Below are 22,674 nucleotides of genomic sequence, written 5' to 3'. Positions count from 1 at the left end.
GTAATGTCACCAAGTCATTTAACCCTTGACATGCCATTGCTTGTTTAAAGCAGGGACAAGTTGCCGCTTGCCCAGTTTGATGCTGCCATTTGGGCCAGCCTACAGTGAGCTGGCTTTGACGCCGGCCATCACGATCTGTGGTTAGTGTGCCATCCCCTACATCACACCGTGCCCCCTGTGAGGGCCGCTTTAGTGCCAGCTCTAGTGTTTCCCAGCTGCTCTCTGTGCATTCCCCTCGGGCAGTGCGACATCATCATTATGCCCATTATTGTGAGAACTGTTTGCGGAGATGACACAGCTGAAGCCCCGCTGTCGGCGTCGCCCCGGGCTCCCTACTGAAGGCCCCGAGATAAGGAGGCCAGCACGGGCCGAGCTCACACTAACGCGGCTGTGACCGCCTGGCGTCTCCAGGGGGGTGAACGCGGGAATTCCTCCACACGAGGAGGGCACAGCCGAGCGCCTGCCTGCTCCGGCCCGCCCCGCCTCCTCCTCAGTGTGGAGTCTGCACTGCGCGCCGCATCCCGTACAGCTGACAGGAGCCGCCGCCGCTCACCTCAGGTTCTTCCACAAACTCTCCGCTGCTCCCCATGTTCGGACCGGATAAACTGGGGGTCGAAATGGATTTCGGCTTTAGGAATACGGCCTCTCTGGGGGACTTTAACCCCTTCAGCGCCAGCATCCCAGCTACCAAAGTGGAGTTAACCATTTCGTGCAGGTGAGGAGAATGTTTCCTGAGTTCGGAACATGGTGGATGTTAAGTACGGAAAGTTTTGCTGCTGGCTGCTGGGAGTGTCCCCGGGACTGTGGCGGGGTGTCCCCGGGACTGTCGGGTGGGGCGGGGTGTCCCCGGGACTGTCGGGTGGGGCGGGGTGTCCCCGGGACTGTCGGGTGGGTGTCCCCGGGACTGTCGGGTGGGTGTCCCCGGGACTGTCGGGGGGTGTCCCCGGGACTGTCGGGTGGGGCGGGGTGTCCCCGGGACTGTGGCGGGGTGTCCCCGGGACTGTCGGGTGGGTATCCCCGGGACTGTCGGGTGGGTGTCCCCAGGACTGTCGGGTGGGTGTCCCCGGGACTGTTGGGGGGGTGTCCCCGGGACTGTGGCGGGGTGTGGGGGGTTCCCGTCACATACTACGTACTAATGTGTCTGTGGGGACAGGTCATGTTCAGTAAAAATAGTATCAGCAGCTGTCTGTGTTATATGTGTGCACCCCCTGTGTCTATATATAATGACATGTACACGGGATATATATTTCTATGCCTGCCTCACACTGTGTACACACTTATGTATTTGTGTGTTCGATAATGTCTGTAATGCGCTGTGGAAAAAATGGCGCTATATAAGTGAGAACAATAAATCAGATAAAGCTATGTATGTGATTGTGAGGGTATTATATATGTAGTGTGTCCACAGTGTGAGTGTGTTATATATGTAGTGTGTCCACAGTGTGAGTGTGTTATATATGTAGTGTGTACACAGTGTGAGTGTATTGTATATGTAGTGTGTCCACAGTGTTAGTGTGTTATATATGTAGTGTGTCCACAGTGTGAGGGTATTAGATGTGTAGTGTGTGTACACAGTGTGAGGGTATCAGATGTGCAGTGTGTGTACACAGTGTGAGGGTATCAGATGTGCAGTGTGTGTACACAGTGTGAGGGTATCAGATGTGCAGTGTGTGTACACAGTGTGAGGGTATCAGATGTGCAGTGTGTGTACACAGTGTGAGGGTATCAGATGTGCAGTGTGTGTACACAGTGTGAGGGTATCAGATGTGCAGTGTGTGTACACAGTGTGAGGGTATCAGATGTGCAGTGTGTGTACACAGTGTGAGGGTATCAGATGTGCAGTGTGTGTACACAGTGTGAGGGTATTAGATGTGTAGTGTGTGTACACAGTGTGAGTATATGTGTACTGTACCCTGGGCTCCAGGTTATCTATATGTGTATATTACACTGTGTACATGCCAGGGTCCAGGTGTCACTCACGCTTACCTCTGAGACGGTGGTACCAGTACATAGTGGTGATGCCAGACACAGAAGGGGCAAGTGCCAGCTGAGCATTGCCTAATAATGTCACATGTGTGCTGATTTCCTCAGAAGATGACTAAATAAATTGTTTGCTCACAATGAATTTGCATGTTGTTTGTGCTACCATCACATCAGGTCATCTCTGCCAAACATGTGTAACTTGTTATTGTAGAGAAACACTGGTGATAAAATAAGGCCACCTATTTAATCATCCTCCTAATGGCAGATACTACAGTATGGTGATGCCAGATAATGACAGATACCAGAGTGTGGTGACTGCAGATATTGGCAGATGCCAGAGTGTGGTGATTGCAGATATTGGCAGATGCCGGAGTGTGGTGACGGCAGATGCCGGAGTGTGGTGACGGCAGATGCCGGAGTGTGGTGACGGCAGGTGCCGGAGTGTGGTGACGGCAGGTGCCGGAGTGTGGTGACGGCAGATGATGGCAGGTGCCGGAGTGTGGTGACGGCAGATGATGGCAGGTGCCGGCAGATGATGGCAGGTGCCGGAGTGTGGTGACGGCAGATGATGGCAGGTGCCGGCAGATGATGGCAGGTGCCGGAGTGTGGTGACGGCAGATGACGGCAGGTGCCGGAGTGTGGTGACGGCAGATGACGGCAGGTGCCGGAGTGTGGTGACGGCAGATGACGGCAGGTGCCGGAGTGTGGTGACGGCAGATGATGGCACATCTCCTTTAGAGCAAATTATGAGGATTGGAGTCAGCAAAACATACATATGACCAAAGTCCACACGATATATTCCGGTACATATATATGTGTGCATGCATTGCACTGTATATGTGTGTGTGTTTATGGATATTTAAATACAGCAAATATACTAGCATACATAGCACACAGGTAAAATACCTATCTACATAAATCCCTATTGACATTTATTTCATATGTGACTGTACCAGATCTCATTGTGGAGTTTCCCACTTGCCTATCACCCTGTGTAAGGTGCTGTCATTTGGTATCAGTACATTCCGTATAATGGTAGGACGTCTTTCTCTCTTTGTTGCATTCTGAAGCCGTCGTCTCCAAACTAATGTGTGAATCAGAAATGTTTCGCTTTCTTAGCATATTTCACAATGGCTGATGTGACGGTTGATGAAAGCAGAGTCAGTGCCCTGATATTTCCGTTCCAGGCAGACGTCCCTCCCCGCTCACTCCTTCATTCCACAAATATTATCAGACTGCTATAAAGATTTTTTTTAGTATTTGCTGCTAAGTTTTTTACTTATTGAAGAAATGTTTCTAGAATCTGTGCTATCTCTGTGCTGATCCGATGACCTGGCTACATGTGTATGGAGGAAGGTTATGAATTATCGAGTGCTGTAACCCATAGCAACTGCTCAGCAGCGTGAGCCGCTGGGATTATTATGGTAATGAAAAGTGTCATGTAAGTTTATGGCTTGTATTCTAGCATAGTCAGCTAGCTGTCCATCGGATGTTTTTCAGTGGATCCTGCCAATTTTATGTCTGTGGATTTTCCAAAACCTTGATCAATGTGTGTTGTAAGGGAAACAATGACCTGGATCCAGAAGGTTACATATCAAATATTGTCTGATTAGGTGTCAGAGGCTGAGTCATAAGGACTTGCTATTTGGGCAGTTCCAATCCTGATTGCTGGCATTTATTTAATCCTATGGTTAGTTTAGAGTAATCCTATTTATTTTTCTTGGTAAGACCAGTATTTCTGTCATTCATTTGGACATTGAATAAGCTAAAAAATAGTTACTTTGCTCACAGATTGTTTGTTAGGAAATGTGCTACTAAATGTACAGAACCGACTATTTCTGTATTTCTTGCAATTTTCTATGCCACATTGTACATCCTTTCAATGATACATTGTATCATGTGATTACCCTGCAGTTATGGATACACTGACTCACATGATGCCATAAGGCATGAAGATATAATCACAAAGGCCACAAAGGGGGCAGGGTGGCGTCACATGCGTCTTAATGAATCATGAGCATCTGAATAGTGGCATGCTCCAGGGTTGTCCGCTAATATCGGACAACCCTTCTCAATCCATATGTTTGCCCTCTGTAAACTAATAACACTTATACTCGCCTTCGCTGCCGTGCCGTTACAGTGGAGTTGCTACTGTCTCTCTACTTGCATGAAATTGTCCAGCAGCTACTTCACTTTTCCCTGCCTTTGGAAAAATCACATACATTTTTTTTAGAAAGTAAACGGCTTGTCACACTAAGATATCGCTAGCAATATCGCTATAATTATAGCGATATTGCTAGCGATATCGCTGTGTCTGATACTTACCTACAACCCGCTCCCCCGCTGGTTATCGCTGATCGCGCGAGAACAGGCTGGACTGTTTCTCATCGTCAGTTTCCTGCGGCGCTTCCTGCTGTGACGACGAGCGACGCGTGGAGCCGGGCGGGAGGACGCAGGATCGCCTGATGTGACAGGTAAGTAGCGACCCCCGTCCCCAGTGATGTCACTAGTGAGATCTGCCTGTGTGGCAGCTCACTAGCGACCACTTGGCGATGTACCAGCAATCCTGACCGCGTCATATCGCTGGTCGGGATCGCTGGTACATCGCTAAGTGTGACAGTACCTTAAGAGCTCTCGCACTTCCTCTGGATGTATGTGGTATGATACACATGAGCCCTGGGAGAGACAGTTATTTCACTGGGGACAACTATATGACTTGAGAAGGGGTTGTCCGAGTAGTAGTTGTCCACCCACTTGTCATGGTCCAGTCCGGAGTTTATTTTCTGCTGTCTTCACTCTGGACTGGTCATGCGGGGGTTAATCTCAGCCTAGTTCTGGAGCTAGGGGGGCTATTTAAGTCTCTCACAGCCTGCTGACCAGTGTTAGTGATAGCTCAAGCTTCCAGTTTAGAGCCTCTGACCCTAGTACCTTGGTGATCCTCCTGCCTTTGACTGGTATCCACGTGTATGACCCGGACTGATCTCTGACCCCATCTCTTGGTATTCATCTCTGCTGCTACGTTCCCTCTCTGGCATTTGACTCCCCGGCTTGTACCCCGACCACGTATTTCGCCTCACGCTTTGGACCCCATGCTCATGTTCTGGCTTTCTGACTCTTGGCTTGGTATTTTGACTACGTGTATTGCTGCTCCTTCTGGTACGTCTGTTCCTGCTAGTTTCTGACTCGTTAGTTTCTGACTATTCTCTCTCGTTACCTGTCACACCTGTGCTGTTGCTCAGTGTTGCTACTCTTAGTGTGGAACCTCTCTTCCCTCACCAGCTTCCCCTGGTGGAGGTTTCACTACACCACTCTTTAGGATCGGGGTGAAAATGGCATGAAAATGCCTAAAATAACATACATTTTAGCACTTTCTTCAGTTGCACCAACGTTTTCAACTTTTAAAAGCTTTTTATGTCAGAACTCTAGTGTAAAAGCTTTCATGAATCTGTCCTATAGTATTGTTTTTATAACATCATTTCTACTGAGGACAAGTAGTAACTTTTTTCTTTATGAAGAGTGACATGCTAAGGCCGGTTTCACACTAGCGCATTTTCAACGCGCGCACGGCCGGGGGTAGCTCCGCCCCCGATCCGGCTCTCTGCCCGGCGTGCCCGCCCCTTCCTTGTAGCGCCGCCTCCTAGCGGACAGCGGCGCCTGCGATCGGCGCACCCTATCTTTAGCATAGGGTGCGCCGATCGTGCGCAGGCCGTGCGCTAGTTGCGCTTTGACCTGCGCTGCGCACTTTTGACGGTGCGCCGTGCGCGCCAAAATCCGAAAAGTTTGATTTTGGCGCGCACGGCGCACCGTCAAAAGTGCGCAGCGCAGGTCAAAGCGCAACTAGCGCACGGCCTGCGCACGATCGGCGCACCCTATGCTAAAGATAGGGTGCGCCGATCGCAGGCGCCGCTGTCCGCTAGGAGGCGGCGCTACAAGGAAGGGGCGGGCACGCCGGGCAGAGAGCCGGATCGGGGGCGGAGCTACCCCCGGCCGTGCGCGCGTTGAAAATGCGCTAGTGTGAAACCGGCCTATGGCCTGTTTCACACTTCAGTTTTTTTGTGTCAGTTAAAATCCGCCAAAATGGCGGAAAGCGGATCCGTTGCTAACTGATATGAACGGATGCCACCGGACCGTTTTTTTGACGGATCCGATGAATGAAGAATTTTAAAGGAACCGCAGCCGAGAGAGAGTTTTTTTTTTTTTCATCCGCCAGAATAGACTTTAGGGTTAAAGTGAAGACTTTCGGGCATGCGCAGTATGAAGTGCGGATCCTGCCGGCCGAAAAAATGTTACATGCTCCGTTCGGGCATGTCGGCGGATGGCAACATTTTGACGGATCTGCAAAATACCGGATCCAACGGATGGCCATCCGTCAAGATCCGCCGGTAATGCAACTCAATGGGAAAAAAAACGGATCCGCCAAACAAAATGGCAGATCCGTTTTTTTTGCAAAACAGCAGATCTTGACTGATGGACAAAAACTGAAGCGTGAAACAGGCTTAAGCATGCTGAGATGAGGAGACTTAAAGCCGCAATGCTCCTCTGGGAAATAGTCTAAAAGTCAATGCCTCTCACACAGCCAAGCCAGATCTGCAAATTGAGATTCTGAATTGACTTTTATCCTAAGTCATGTGACAACGCTTGTTAAAGGGTCGACATTGACTTTTAGGATTGCTACTTCCAATAGGTGGCGCTAGAGTTCTAGTCCTCTTCCTCTCTGAAGAGACTTGTCATGGTTAGGACACGGTTAATGTCCTGTTCTCACAGGGTTAACTTTTGCTGGCCCCTCTTTGGATCTGGGAGGGGTATTTATACTCACTCCAGACTAGCATTCTCTGCCAGCTATACTGTTATTCTGGCTGTGTGTCTGAATTACTCCATCGGTGACAGGGAGCTGCTAGCAATGGAGGTTCTCGCCTGGGCACACGCCTCCAGGGTGAGTGGTCATTTTGGCAATAAACGGACCACAGAGCTCCTGGCTGGGTCGTATTGGTGGCCTTATATGGCTCGAGATGTCAAGGAATACTACAGGCATGCGTCTCGTGTGCACGGAACAGACCCTCTAGACAGAGGCAGGCGGGGCTATTGTATCCCCTGCCAGTGGCGGATAGACCTTGGGAGATGGTTGGCATGGACTTTGTGGTGGGCTTGCCCAAGTCCGATCTCAGTACAGTCATCTGGGTGGTCACCGATCATTTTTTTTTTTTTTAAATGGTGCATTTGGTGCCACTCGCACGGTTGCCTTCCGCTCGTGGTCTTGCCACACTGTTCATAAAACACGTATTCCGCCTACATGGCATGCCGGACAAAATTGTTAGTGATTGAGGCCCCCAGTTCGCGTCTCGGTTCTGGAGGGAGCTCTGCAGTCTACTCTGCATCGAGCTAAATCTGTCCTCCGCTTACCATCCCGAGATGAACGGCTTGGTTGAAAGAGCCAACCAAACCTTGGTCACGTACCTACGGCATTTTGTCTCTGCCAGGCAGGATGACTGGGCATCTTTGCTACCTTGGGCTGAGTTTGCCCAGAACAATGCAGTGGCTGACTCCACTGGTCAGACGCCCTTTTCTTCTAAACTATGGCCAACATCCGCGCGTCCCTGTCCCGATGCCAGTGTCCTCCGCTGACTTCAGGGTGGCAGATTGGGCAGTGGAGGCTCGTGACATTTGGGATCGCACTAAGGATGCTATCCGGGCCTCTAAAGAAAGAATGAGGGCGTCTGCCGACACCCATCGGCGACCCGCTCCAAGCTTCTCCCCCGGCGACATGGTGTGGCTCTCCACTCGAAATATCAAACTGCGAGTCGAGTCCCCCAAGTTCGCGCCGCGATACATTGGACCTTTGAAGGTCCTCGAGCGAATTAGCTCTGTGGTCTACCGCCTGGCTCTTCCTCCACATTTAGCCATTTCGGACGTTTTCCATGTGTCCCTCCTCAAACCAGTTCATATGGTCCGGTTTTCCGAGTCATCTGCCGGGTCATCAGACTTGTCGTCTGACGAGTTCGAGGTTAACGTCATCGTGGGACGCAGGATTGTCCGTGGCAAAAAATTTTATTTGGTGGATTGGAAGGGTCATGGACCGGAGGCTCGGACCTGGGAGCCGGTGGAGAATATCCATGCTCCACTCCTGATTGCGGCCTTTGAGCGCAGCGAGGCTCAGGGGGGGGGGCTTAGGTGGGGGGGTAATATTAGGCGTTGGATTCCTGACAATGCACAGCAGGAATCCAGAGCCGTACATCCGGCGGTCTCCCATTCATCTCCGACCGCTCTGGGACCTGCTCAGCAATCCCGGCGATCCAGGTGTGCTGCTCAGACTCGCTTTGTCAGTCTGAATGTTGCTGCCACCTCTGGTGCAGCATTGGTAGCGCAACCTGCCTTGCAGGAAACCGCTCCAGAGGCTAAGTCCTCTTGCCGTGGTACTGGGCATGCTCGCAAGTTGACCTCTCAGTGGAGAGCAGGGTCATATGCTCAGGTCCTGCGTCGGATCTGATTGGTCCTTCCCAAACTACTGGAAGGTCCCGGAAGCGCATGGCTATAAAAAGCCCGCATGGCGGCTCAGCCATGCGCTAGTGTAGACTAAGATTGCTATGTGTGAATGGTGATGGATGCATGTGTCTGGTGACTGACTTATTTGAAACCCCTTCCCTCTGATAATATGAATGGTGACAGAGTGTTGGTTCTAGTCAGCGCCAGGTAGTGGCAAGCTATACGCCACTGTGCTCACCGCATCTAGCACTGGCGTCCGACAGTGTCCGGCTTCACCGGCACTGTTGTTAAGCGACTTCAGTTTACATCGCGCTGCAGTCAGCAGCACCTCTTGGCGTTCGCGGCTGCGATGCCACACGCTGGCTGGCCCTGTGATGTGAACAGGCCCAGCGTTTATTTCCAAATTACTCTAGGGCGTCTCTGTGCCTTAAACAGAGCTGCTCCTAGCACCTCGGGTGACGCTAACCCGAGCGTTGTATACCGCTCTCTGGCGAATCTGCCATTGTCCAGCAGCGGTCTTGTCACCTACCGCACGGTGGACTCTGGGCTGTGAACGCTCCTCCTATTATTTATATTTGGTGCGTTCCGCCATCCCTAACAGGTAACTTGTCCCGTAGTTGCCTTTCTAGGAATTTCCCTGCAGCTTCTAGCTCTGTGGAGCTTAGGCCACGCCCCCAGCAGTCACATGCTTCAGGTCCTGATAGTTTGAAGCACGCATTGTCAACGCTGCTGGCCTGCTCCACAGGTATCTTTGAGCATGGTTTTTTGTACTCAGGACATGCGCACTGGCTCAGTGAGCGAGTGTAGTGCGGTGTTCCTGACATTATAGCTGGCCGTTTCAGTTCTTTTTTTTTTTTTTTTTTTCATCTCTCCGAAGGGAAAAAAAAAAGGGGTTATAATCATGGATCCCATACAAGCTTTGGCTGATCAGGTCAAGCACCTGACCCAAATGTTCCATAAACTCAATGTGCAACAGCGCACGATGGCCCATACCCAGCAACAGTTGATGGTTACTGTGCAGGGGGCTGTCGATGCAGGGGCTTCTAGTTCTGGGGGTAGAGATGTGTCATTAGCGTCCCCCGTATCTCCGATCAAATTGCCAGACCCTTTTTCAGGGGATAAAAAGGAGTTCAGGTCTTTCAGAGAAGGATGCAAGCTTTTTTTTCTCTAAGGCCCCGCTCCTCCGGGGATGAGTTCCAGAGAGTGGGGGTCATTATTTCCCTACTTCGGGGGGCTCCACGGGCATGGGCTTTCTCGCGCTCTTCCTCTGCTCCTGAACGTATGTCTGTGAATTTGTTCTTTGAGGCTCTGGGGCACATTTATGATGAGCCTGATAGAGTGCATCTGGCAGAGGATATGGTGATGACTGTGACAACAGGGGAGGCACTCTGCTGAATGGTTCTGCTCAGAGTTTAGACGTTGAACGTCCGAAGTATCCTGGAACGACGACGCCCTGAGAGGGTTGTTTCGCAGGGGCCTGTCTGACCGTCTGCAGGACGCTCTGGCATTACATCCGCCTCCTGATACCCTGGAGGACGCCATGATGCAGGCGGTCCGTATGGACGGGAGACTCCGTGCTAGAGGAATGATGCAACAAGAGTTTCCCTTGTACCCCAAATTGTGTGACACTGCACCTGTATCTGAGCCCATGGAGGTTGGGTCAGTCTCGGTTAAGGAGAAAGAGAGAAGGCACTGTAGAGACAACCTACTATGCTTTTACTGTGGAGCCTCTGGACATTGGAAAAGGAATTGCCCCTTCTGCCCTTCTTCAGAGAAACCATTAGAGAAACGACTGAGTCTGGGCAACAATCAAGGAGGTTGTCCAGACTCCCAGGTACATTTTTTCTCACGTATAAAAATGGTGCTCCAGGTTGAATTGGAACTTGCTGGCGGTCCTGTTATGACCACCGCCTATGTCGACTGTGGTTCCTCCATTATTCTGATTGATGCCCAAGTTGTGACTCTTAATAAGATAGGGACAGTCAGGTTAAAAGACCCTGTTAAAATTGTGGCTGTGGATTCATCCCCTCTTACCTGGGATGGAATTTGTTTTATGTCTGAAGTTTTTTCTATGAAAGTGGTTTCCACTCATGTGGAAATTTTTAGTTGTTTCATTATGAATAATCTGCCTGCAGGACTGGTATTGGGAATGCCCTGGTTGCAACGCCACAATCCTCTTATTGATTGGGTGAAGGGGGAGATCACCCAATGGGGATGAAATGATATTGGTCTGTGTTGTAACCCGGTTCCTTTTGTCAATCCGATAAAATCTGTATCTGTGTCATCTGTCGGTCTGGAGGGTATTCCGGAGTACCTGAGAGACTTTAAAGATGTGTTTTCCGAAAGCGAGGCTGAGGCGCTCCCACTACATAGACCATATGATTGTGCTATCGATTTAGTACCTGGAGCCAAATTACCCAAGGCTCATTTGTATAATTTGTCCGGACTTGAGCGCCAAGCTATGAAAGAGTACATTAAAGAGAGCCTTCGCAAGGGGCATATTCGGCCCTCGGCCTCACCCGTGGCAGCGGGGTTTTTCTTTGTAAAGAAAAAAGATGGTGGGTTGCGACCGTGCCTTGACTTTCGGGAACTGAACAAAATTACTGTTAAGAACACGTACCCTCTCCCGTTGATTCCTAATCTATGCAATCAACTCACGGGGGCCAAATGGTTTTCTAAGCTTGATCTACGAGTGGCTTATAACCTTATAAGGATCCGGGAGGGGGACGAATAGAAAACAGCGTTCCTGACAACTGAGGGGCTGTTTGAAAACCTGGTTATGCCCTTCGGCCTCACTAACGCTCCTGCGATTTTTCAGAACTGTATTAATGTTGTTTTTTCTGACTTGATTGGACGTTACGTAGTCATTTACTTGGATGACATCTTGATTTACTCTGAGGACAGTCAGTCACACTTGCACCATCTACGTACGGTTCTTATGAGACTTCGGGAGAACCATTTGTATGCTAAGCTGGAGAAGTGCTCATTTTTTATGCAAGAACTATCTTTTCTGGGTGTAATTGTATCTGGGGAGGGATTCCGCATGGATCCAGTGAAGGTTCAGGGCATTACAGATTGGGTGCAGCCTCATGACCTGAAGGGGTTGCAGCGATTTCTGGGCTTCGCTAATTATTATAGGAAGTTCATTAAAGGGTTCTCGCAGGTGGAGAAACCCTTGACGGACCTCACTCTTAAAGGGGCAGATGTAAAAAATTGGTCCGTGGCCGCAAAAAATTCCTTCCTGGCATTAAAAAAATGTTTTACTACAGCCCCTGTGTTGGTACAACCCGATTTGTCAAGACCTTTTATCATTGAGGTCGACGCTTTGATGGTGGGGGTAGGGGCAGTATTGTCACAGGGCCCATCTACCCTGACTAACCTCAAACCCTGTGCTTTTTTCTCTAAGAAGTTCTCTTCGGCCGAGAGAAACTATGATGTCGGTAACTGGGAATTGTTAGCAGTTAAATTGGCCTGCGAAGAATGGAGGCATTTTTTTGGAGGGGGCCGCTCATCCCATTACGGTCATCACTGATAATAAAAACCTGGCCTATATCGAGTCTGCTAAGAGATTGACCCCCAGACAGGCTCTGTGGGCACTTTTTTTTTTTTTTCTCGATTTCATTTTACCATCACGTTCCGACCAGGGTCTAAAAATGTAAAGGCGGATGCCTTATCCCAAAGCTTTGTTTCTGTGACCCCTCCAGAACCTCCTTCCTCCATTCTTCAACTGGGAGTGGTTGTAGCCGAAATCTCCTCTGAGTTACAGAGAGAGATTCTGGAAGCACAAGCTCCCAGGAATAAACCCCCAGGTGAATTGTTTGTTTGTACCCGAACAATTCCGTCTCACACTCCTTCAAGAATTTCATGATTCTGTGTTAAGTGCACACCCTGGTATTGCAGCTCCCCGGGGGGCAGTAGCTAGTGGTTTTTGGTGGCCCTCTATGGGTACTGATATAAAAAGGTTTGTGAATACTTGTGGGGTGTGTGCGCGCTCTAAAAGCTCTCAGGTCCGGCCGGCCGGAGAATTGGTGCCTTTGCCAATTGCGGATAAACCATGGACACACCTGTCCATGGACTTTATCACTAATCTTCCACCTTCCAAGGGCAACTCAGTGGTATGGGTAGTGGTTGATAGATTTTCTAAGCAAGTCCACTTTGTGCCATTACCTGCATTACCATCTGCTGAAACCTTGGCCCGCTTGTTTATACAGCACATTGTTCGACTGCATGGAGTGCCTGTGAACGTGGTATCGGACAGCGGTGTGCAATTTGTGGCCAGGTTTTGGAGAGCGTTTTGTATGAAGTTGGGGGTCACGTTATCATTCTCTGCCTATCACCCGGAATCCAACGGACAAACAACGCACCAACCAGTCATTGGAGCAGATTCTGAGATGCCTGGCCTCCTCCAGACAGGAAGACTGGTGTGAGGTATTACCCATGGCAGAATTTGCATTCAACTGTCGGATTAATCAGTCTACCGGAAAGTCTCCCTTTCAGGTCAATTATGGGTTTGTTCCGCAGTTTGGGGAATTTTCCCGTATGGATTCAGATTGCCCTGGTGCCGAGGGGATGGTACAACAAGTAAAAACCCTTTGGAAGGAGGTGCAGGGGAACATCTCCAAAGCCCAGAAGAAGTTCAAACATTTTGCAGACAGGAGGAGGGGGGTGGTTCCTGCGTTGACAGTGGGGGGGAAAAAGTGTGGTTGTCCACCCGTAACATCAAACTTAAAATACCCTCTATGAAGTTGGGCCCCAAATTTATTGGCCCCCACAAGATTGTAGAGGTGATCAACCCAGTGGCATACAGATTACAGTTGCCCACCTCCTTCAAAATCTCAAGTCTTCCACAGGTCCCTATTAAAACCTGTGGGGACAGTTGGAGAAGATCCCTCATCTGTGGCTCCACCAGTGTTGGTAGAGGGTCAACTGGAGTACGAGGTAGGACGCATCGTTGATTCGCGGTGGGTGCGCCGGAGACTTCAGAACCTTATCCATTGGAAGGGATATTCCATTGAGGATCAGTCGTGGGTTCCGGCCAGTTCGGTGCACGCTGATCAACTGGTGCGGGCTTTTCATGCCAGAAACCCTGAGAAAACTGGGAGTCCAGTGGCCCCCCCATTAAGGGTCATGGTTAGGACATGGTTAATGTCCTGTTCTCACAGGGTTAACTTTTGCCGGCCTCTCTTTGGATCTGGGAGGGGTATTTATACTCACTCCAGACTAGCATTCTCTGTCAGCTATACTGTTATTCTGGCTGTGTGTCTGACCAACCCCCCTGGTGTGCGTGTACTGCATTGCTTGTTTGATTCCCGTGTATGACCCGGCCTGTCCCCTCAATCTGAACTCCGTCCCACGTTTTAGGTACTATTGCCTTCTCTGGTTCTGACCTCCTGGCTTGACTATTGTTACTCCGCTACCGTTTGCCCCTATTGTACCGTCTATTGCCCGTTCTGGTTTTGTGCTCTATTGCTACGTCCTGACTATCCGCTCTGTCTAACCCTTTGGTACTGTCCTGCTATCTTGTGCATTGACCCCGGCTTGATCTGGTTTCCGCCCCTGTCTGTGCCCCTTTGTAACTTGTCCCGTAGTTACCTTTCTAGGAGTTTCCCTGCAGCTCCTAGCTCTGTGGGGCTTAAGCCACGCCCCCAGTAGTCACATGCTTCAGGTCCTGATAGTTTGAAGCACGCATTGTCACCGCTGCTGCCCTGCTCCACAGGTATCTTTGAACACGGTTTTTGTACTCAGGACATGCGCACTGGCTCAGTGAGCGAGTGTAGTGCGGTGTTCCTGACAAGACTATTTTCCTACCGAGGACAGAAATGCAGGGATATCTTTTTCTTACAGGAAACAACCTTATGTTGATAACAAAATCAGGAAATAGGACTATTGCTCATCATTAACGTTCAGTTGGAATGTGACCTAGCAGATTGGAATCAGGTCATTTAATGAATTGAATATTATTAGAATGTTATGCAAATGATGGATTACCGTCCTGAATGTGGTCTTCCTGTTCTCTTTATAGTATCCTTATTCAGAGAAATAAATGTAATCAGAAATGATATGCATTGTACAAAGTAGATGCCAAGGCCAGATTGCTTTACTTATTGATGTGGTATTAGGCTAAGTGCAGACGTAGCAGAAAATTTCTGCTGAAAAACCAGACTCCCTTCCCAGAAACCGCGCGTTTTTTTTCTGCGCGTTTTCTGCACGGATTTTGCACAGAAAATGCGCGGTTTTTATGCTTTTTTTTCTGCGCGTTTTCAAAACGCATAGAAATAGCCAGAAACGCGGAAAAATCAGCGAAATTAATGAGCATGCTGCGTTTTTTACCGCGATGCGTTTTTTTCGCGGTAAGTAAACGCATCAATTTGCACAAAAAGTGCAAAATGCATAGATATGAATGGGAAGCTTATTTTTAGTTGTTTTATAGGAAAAACCGCTAAAAATACAGCTAAAAAAATGCTGTGTGTGAACACAGCCTTACTTATCTGGCTTCTGAACCACATCACTCCACTGAAACTGCCCTAATTAAATTCATCAATGACCTACTAACCGCCAAAGCTAAGCAACACTACTCTGTCCTCCTCCTCCTGGACTTGTCCCCTGCCATTGACACTGTGGACCATTCCCTATTACTACAGACCCTCTCATCCCTTGGCATCAAAGACATGGCCCTATCTTGGATGTCGTCATACCTAACCGGACAGATCGGACATTCAGTGTTTCCCACTCGCACACCACCTCCTCACCTCATCCCCTATCTGTCCGAGTCCCGCAAGATTCAGTCCTAGGGTCTCTGCTCTTCTCTGTTTTACACCTTTGGCCTCGGACAGCTCATAGAATCTCATGACTTTCAGTATCACCTCTATGCTGAAGACACACAAATCTACCTCTCTGGACCAGCTATCACCTCCCTACTAACAAGAATCCCACAATGTCTGTCCGCTAATTCATCCTCCTCCGCTAGATTTCTAAAACTGAATATGGAAAAACAGAATTCATCATCTTTCCCCCCATCTCACTCGACCCCCCCCCCCCCCCCCCATCAGACCTATCCATTATAGTAAATGGCTGCTCACTCTCCCCAGTACCACATGCTCGCTTCCTTGGGGTAATCCTTGACTCTGATCTCTCCTTCAAACCACATATACAAACCCATTCCACTTCCTGCCATCTTCAGCTCAAAAATATTTCCTGTATCTGTACATTCCGCAACCAAGCATCTGCAAAAACCCTATTCCACGTACTCCACATCTCCCGCCTTGACTACTGCAACCTCTTGCTCTATGGCCTTCCCTTTCATTCTCGCACCCCTCCAATCTATTTTAAACTCTGCCGCCTGTCTAATCCACTTGTCCCCACTCCCCACACTATTTCCCTGCCTCTCCTCTCTGTCAATCCCTGCACTGGCTCACCATTACCCAGAGGCTCAGTTCAAAACCCTAACCATGACATACAAAGCCATCCACAGCCTGTCTCCTCCATACATCTGTGACTTAGTCTCCTGGTACTTACCTGCACGCAACCTCCGATCCTCACAATATCTCCTCTATTTCCCTCTTATCTTCTCTTCCCACAATCACATACAAGATTTCTTACGCGCATCCCCTCTACTCTAGAATTCTCTACCCCAACATATCAGACCCTCGCCTACCATGGAAACCTTCAAAAGGAACCTGAAGACCTACCTCTTCCGACAAGCCTACAACCTTTAGTAACCCTCGTTCCACCATACCACTGCACGACCAGTTCTATTCTCACTTACTGTATCCTTACCCATCCCTTGTAGATTGTGAGCCCTCGCGGGCAGGGTCCTTTCTCCTCCTGTACCAGTCGTGACTTGTATTGTTTAAGATTACTGTACTTGTTTTTATTATGTACATTCCTGCTCACATTTAAAGCGCTATGGAATTAATGGTGCTATGATAATAAATAATAAAACATTTTTTAGAAAGTAAGAGCTCTTGCACTTCCTCTGGACGTATTTGATACTTACCAATGTCACATGAATCCTGGGAGAGGCAGTCATTTGACTGGGGGCAACTATATGGCTTGAGAAGGGCTTGTCCGAGTAGTAGTTGTCCACCCACTCTTGTCGGATCTGGGTGAAAATGGCATGAAAATGCCCAAAGTAACAAATCTTAGCGCCTTCTTCAGTTGCATGGCTTTTCAACTTTTAAAAGCTTTTATGCCAGAACACTAGTGTAAACGCTTTCATGAATCGGTCCCATAGTTTTGTTTTTATAGCAGCGTTTCTACTGAGGAAGGATATCATTTGCTTACAGGAAACAACCTTATGTTGATAATCAAATCAGGAAATAGGACTAATGCTCAACATTAACGTTCAGATGTAATGTCACCAAGCAGACTGGAATCAGGTCATTTAACCCCATTACTACCAAGGGTGGTTTGCATGCTAATGCCCGGGCCAATTTTTACAATTCTGACCACTGTCCCTTTATGAGGTAATAACTCTGGAACGCTTCCATGGATCCCGGTGATTCTGACATTGTTTTCTCATGACATATTGTACTTCATGTTAGTGGTAAAATTTCATTCATATAACTTGCGTTTATCTGTGAAAAAAATGGAAATTTGGTGAAAATTTTGAAAATTTCGCTATTTTCCAACTTTGAATTTTTATGCTCTTAAATCACAGAGATATGGCACTCAAAAAAACTTAAGTAACATTTCCCACGTTTACATTAGCACAATTTAGAAACCAAAATTTTTTTTTCTTAGGAACTTATAAGGGTTAAAAGTTGACAAGCAATTTCTCATTTTTACAACACCATTTTATTTTTAGGGACCACATCACATTTGAAGTCACTTTGAGGGGTCTATATGATAGAAAATACCCAAAAGTGACACCATTCTAAAAACTGCACCCCTCCAGGTGCTCAAAACCAGATTCAATAAGTTTATTAACCCTTCAGGTGCTTCACAGGAATTTTTTGAATGTTTAAAAAAATGAACATTTAACTTTTTTTCACAAAAAAAATTACTTCAGGTTCAATTTTTTTTATTTTACTAAGGGTAACAGAGAAATTGGACTAGAAAAGTTATTGTGCAATTTGTCCTGAGTACGCCGATACCTGATATGTGGGGGGGAACCACTGTTTGGGCGCATGGCAGAGCTCGGAAGGGAAGGAGCGCCGTTTGACTTTTTCACTGCAAAATTGGCTGGAATTCAGATCGGATGCCATGTCAAGTTTGGAGAGCTCCTGATGCGCCTAAACAGTGGAAACCCCCCACAAGTTGACCCCATTTTGGAAACTAGACCCCTCAAGGAACTTATCTAGATGTGTGGTGAGCACTTTGACCCCCCAAGGGCTTCACAGAAGTTTATAACGTACAGCCGTACAATTAAAAAATATCATATTTTTTCCACAAAAATGATCTTTTCACCCCCAATTTTTATTTTCCCAAGAGTAACAGGACCCCAAAAGTTATTGTGCAATTTGTCCTGAGTACGCTAATACCCCATATCTGGGGGTAAACCGCTATTTGTGCGCATGGCAGAGCTCGGAAGGGAAGCAGCGCCATTTGAATTTTTTGACTGGAATTGAGATCGGACGCCATGGAAAGCCCCTGATGTGCCCAAACAGTGGAAACCCCCCCAATTCTAACTCTAACCCCAACACACCCCTAGCCCTAACCCTAGCCCTAATGGGAAAATGGAAATAAATATATTCTTTTAATTTTATTATTTTTCCCTAACTAAGGGGGTGATAACGGGGGGTTTGATTTACTATTTATAGCGGGTTTTTATTTTTGACATTAAAGAATGAAAAAAAAAAATGCGTATATTGAACATGCCAAAATTTTTATTATCACATAAATCCATTATTAGCACAAATCTTTAAAAAGTATCCAAATGTGCATGATAGTGAGTCCACAAGAAAATAAGCGGCATCACACTGGAGCCGGAAGTTCATATACTTAGAAAATTCTAGTTAGTTTAGAGAATATTTTTACCAGAGTTATAAAAATAATTAAACACACAGTTTATGTCCCCCAATGGTATCAGACTAAATCACATATTATCCCTAAACATAGGGGTTACTTGCAGAGTGAACCATTAGCTAGAAAATAACAAGCAATATCCATATTGATCTACATACCCAAGCTCCAATAATGGTACTGCTTCCCCTACGCGCGTTTCGGCGGCGTATCTTCGTCAGGGGGAGTGGCGTCGTCCTCAGCAAGCTCATTAAAAACCTCCTTCAACCAATCACAATCACCCATAATTAAACGACATCCAATCACTTTAGGATACATAGGCGGTATTACATACAGGAAATAGTTCCCAAAGGATCATGGTAGTTGTAGTCTCATTGCGCGGCTGAATGTCGGCGCATGCGCACTCCACACTTCTGGACCAGTGTCATCAGGGAGTGCGTCATAGTGAGGCCCGGACCTGCAACCCGTCATCACCACCCACATACGTGGGCAGGGACAACGGGATCGCACGCCCACCCCCACGATTCATAGACACTGTCGCCGAGGACACATCCGGAGTAAAGGACGCATGCGCACCAGCCGCGCATATCAATGCTACAAAGTATATAGCAAACAAAGGGGATAAAACATCCAATCCTTACTTAGAACAGCCTGAATACATCCAAATCAGCTTCTACTCGGCCAACATGCAACAAACATGTACTGTTTACATGATAAAAATTATATAATAAAATAACCACACCATCACGTGTAGCAATAACAATAACTGACGCAGACAAGGTGAAGTGAAATAGTGCGCTAGACGTACTATTCCGTCCGACTTAGGTCCCGGTCACATGGATGGAATAGTACGTCTAATGTAGGAAAGGGGTTAATGAATTGAATATTATTAGAATGCTATGCAAATGATGGAATACTGTGCTGAGTATAATCTTCTTGTTCTCTTTATGTTATCCTTATTCAGAGAAATAGATAAATGTAATCAGAAAAGATATGTATTGCATAATGTAGATGCCAAGACCAGATTGCTTTAATTATTGATGTGGTATTATTTATTTCTTATCTATAACTGAAAGAAATAGACGAAGAGAGAAAATAGGGCAAAGTTATGAGGCATAGGTTTAAAGGTCATGCACACTTTCACTACGGTATTTAGTGCAGACATTCCTGCACCATTTCTGCATTTCTTCACAGGAAAACCACAGTGGCAAAAGTGCGTGTTTTTTTATGTGTGTTTTTGGTTGATTTTCTTCCTCTCTCAGTAGTATGTGTGAAATCATCAGGAATAACGCTGCAATAATTGACATGCTGTCGATTTTAAATCTGCACCAAATTGGCAAGTAACAAATAAGCAACATGTGCATGAGATGTCAGGTTTTTTTTTTTTTTAACTTTTGCCGGCATCAGAAAGCCCTTCAGGTTTTGTGACAACTCTGCCCTGAAAAAGCAAAGCAAAAACGCAATGTGTGCACACAGCCTAAAACTGGAGTAAGCATCCTGACAACTGTAGGAGACTTGTGCTATAGCCATCTAAAGGTGGCCTTATACATTAGGATACTACACAAGGAGTTTTTGACCCACTCAAATAAAAAACACCTGAAAAATATGTCAAGAACACTTGAAAGACTTCTTATTCAATTTTATTATAAAATCATCCTGCTGTTTATATGTACAATATTTTGTTTACTTGTTTCTGTGTCAAGGTTTTGAAAAATGCCTTTTAGAACAAAAGAAAGTGTCACTTCTTAGAATTGGTTCCTGGTTGAAGTCACTCCAAAGTAGGCTCTGTCCAATCAATAGGATTAAAAAAATGTCTCAGGAAAAAAACTTTTCAAAACTGTATACATGTCATTTTTGACCGCCACAAACAAAAAGCTCCATGTGCACATACACTTAAAGGGAACCTGTCAGCAGACTTGTGCACAGTAACCTACAGGCAGTGTCAGGTCGGCGCCGTTATACTGATTTAAATGATACCTGGGTTGATGAAATCAGTCTTGTGGTTGTATTTTAATCTTTATTTTCAATTTTTAATCAATGATATGCTCGTGCCCTGGGACGAAGCTGTGGGAGGGGTCTTCATGTGGTTCAGTGCTGACAGGTCACTGATCCCTCAGTGACCTGCCCCCTAGTTTGAATAATGAATACCTGTACATAGTGAAGAAAAAAAATCCTTCTGCAGGAAGGTGTCAGCTGTGGCACCTGCGCTGCAGCATAATCGTATGTATAATGTGTAGTTGCTACATGTGGTTGAGCTTTTTCTGAGGTGTATAACGAAAAAAAAAAATTGCTGCTATTGCACAGGTGCCAGCGGCGCCATCTTGCTAGAGAAGACAAAACAATTTCCTCCTCCAAGATGGCGCTGCCCGCGCCTGTGCAGTACAGTTTTTGGCCAAACTTGCGTTTAATTTACGTGTAACAATTGATAGCTTGTCTACTGTGTATACAAATACTTGACAAAAAAAAACTGAAGTAAACAAAGCCTAGTGCACTGTCAACATTCAAAATTATTTAGACCATGAATTTTACAGAATGTTACCCCCCCACATCAGCATTTATTTTAATTAGATCTTTGTGGTTGCAATTAATTTTAGTAGGTTTCAAATTTTTTGAGATTGCTAGACTTCTAAAATGCTACTGAATTTAGCGTTGTTCATGGCTTGTGCCTAATGTTGTAGCTTGGTTGCATTCAGTTAATAGGAGCTGAGTGTCATGCTGGATGAAGAACAAGTAAGTGCACAACAATGGGGAAAGGGAGAGCCCAAACACTAAGGAAGGGAGAATAGAAACCCCTCAACAGATCTAAAATCACCCTGTCTACCCTAATGTACAGTTGTGGCCAAAAGTATTGACACCCCTGCAATTTTGTCATATAATACTCCGTTTCTTCTTCTGAGAAACCAAATTGTGAGGAAGCATGAGCAATCTCAAGGCTACAAGTCCATCTCCAAAGACCTGAATGTTCCTGTGTCTACCGTGCGCAGTGTCATCAAGAAGTTTAAAGCCCATGGCACTATGGCTAACCTCCCTAGATTTGGACGGAAAAGAAAAACTGACAAGAGATTTCAATGCAAGATTGTGCGGATGTTGGATAAAGAACCTCGACTAACATCCAAACAAGTTCAAGCTGCCCTGCAGTCCGAGGGTACAACAGTGTCAACCTGTACTATCCGTCGGCGTCTGAATGAAAAGGGACTGTATGGTAGGAGACCCAGGAAGACCCCACTTCTTACCCCGAGACATAAAAAAGCCAGGCTGGAGTTTGCCAAAACTTACCTGAAAATGCCTAAAACGTTTTGGAAGAATGTTCTCTGGTCAGATGAGACAAAAGTAGAGCTTTTTGGGCAAAAGCATCAACATAGAGTTTACAGGAGAAAAAAAGAGGCATTCAAAGAAAAAAACACGGTCCCTACAGTCAAACATGGGGGAGGTTCCCTGATGTTTTGGGGTTGCTTTGCTGCCTCGGGCACTGGACTGCTTGACCGTGTGCATGGCATTATGAAGTCTGAAGACTACCAACAAATTTTGCAGCATAATGTAGGGCCCAGTGTGAGAAAGCTGGGTATCCCTCAGAGGTCATGGGTCTTCCAGCAGGACAATGACCCAAAACACACTTCAAAAAGCACTAGAAAATGGTTTAAGAGAAAGCACTGGAGACTTCTAAGGTGGCCAGCAATGAGTCCAGACCTGAATCCCATAGAACACCTGTGTAGAGATCTAAAAATGGCAGTTTGGAGAAGGCACCCTTCTAATATCAGGGACCTGGAGCAGTTTGCCAAAGAAGAATGGTCTAAAATTCCAGCAGAGCATTGTAAGAAACTTATTGATGGTTACCGGAAGCGGTTGGTCGCAGTTATTTTGGCTAAAGGTTGTGCCACCAAGTATTAGGCTGAGGGTGCCAATATTTTTGTCTGGCCCATTTTTGGAGTTTTGTGTGAAATGATCAATGTTTTGCTTTTTGCTTCATTCTCTTTTGTGTTTTTTTCATTTAAGACAAATTAAATGAAGATAATATACCAAAGAATTTGTTTGCAATCATTTTCAGGAAGAAACTTGAGTATTATCTGACAGAATTGCAGGGGTGTCAATACTTTTGGCCACAACTGTATGTATATAGGTTCTGCACCTATCGCCAAGCAGGAACCTAATCCCTGCCTCACCCTAACGATAGGCCCTGGTTAGGGAGTGGATGGGGTGGCGCTAATTAGTCCCCAATACAACTAGAGACAAAGGGGGTAAACGAACGAG

General features: G+C 46.8%; 1 protein-coding gene across 1 annotated transcript in view; it reads left to right on the top strand.

Annotated features, from left to right (window-relative positions):
- Positions 1-306: 306 nt before the first annotated feature.
- Positions 307-22,674, top strand: part of CPNE8 (copine 8) — a 468,537-nt gene continuing 446,169 nt past the window's right edge. Inside the window, exon 1 of the mRNA XM_073573517.1 lies at positions 307-715. Within this exon, the coding sequence (XP_073429618.1) occupies positions 588-715 (128 nt within the window). The 5' untranslated portion in view covers positions 307-587. The remainder of the gene's footprint in view (positions 716-22,674) is intronic.

This window comes from Dendrobates tinctorius, unplaced genomic scaffold, assembly GCF_039654945.1.
Source record: "Dendrobates tinctorius isolate UK_male_01 unplaced genomic scaffold, ASM3965494v1 ptg000035l, whole genome shotgun sequence".
In the NCBI taxonomy this organism is placed as follows: Eukaryota; Metazoa; Chordata; class Amphibia; order Anura; family Dendrobatidae; genus Dendrobates; species Dendrobates tinctorius.
The sequence above is the reverse complement of the archived record's forward strand: the minus strand, read 5'-3'. Positions and strand labels throughout refer to the sequence as shown.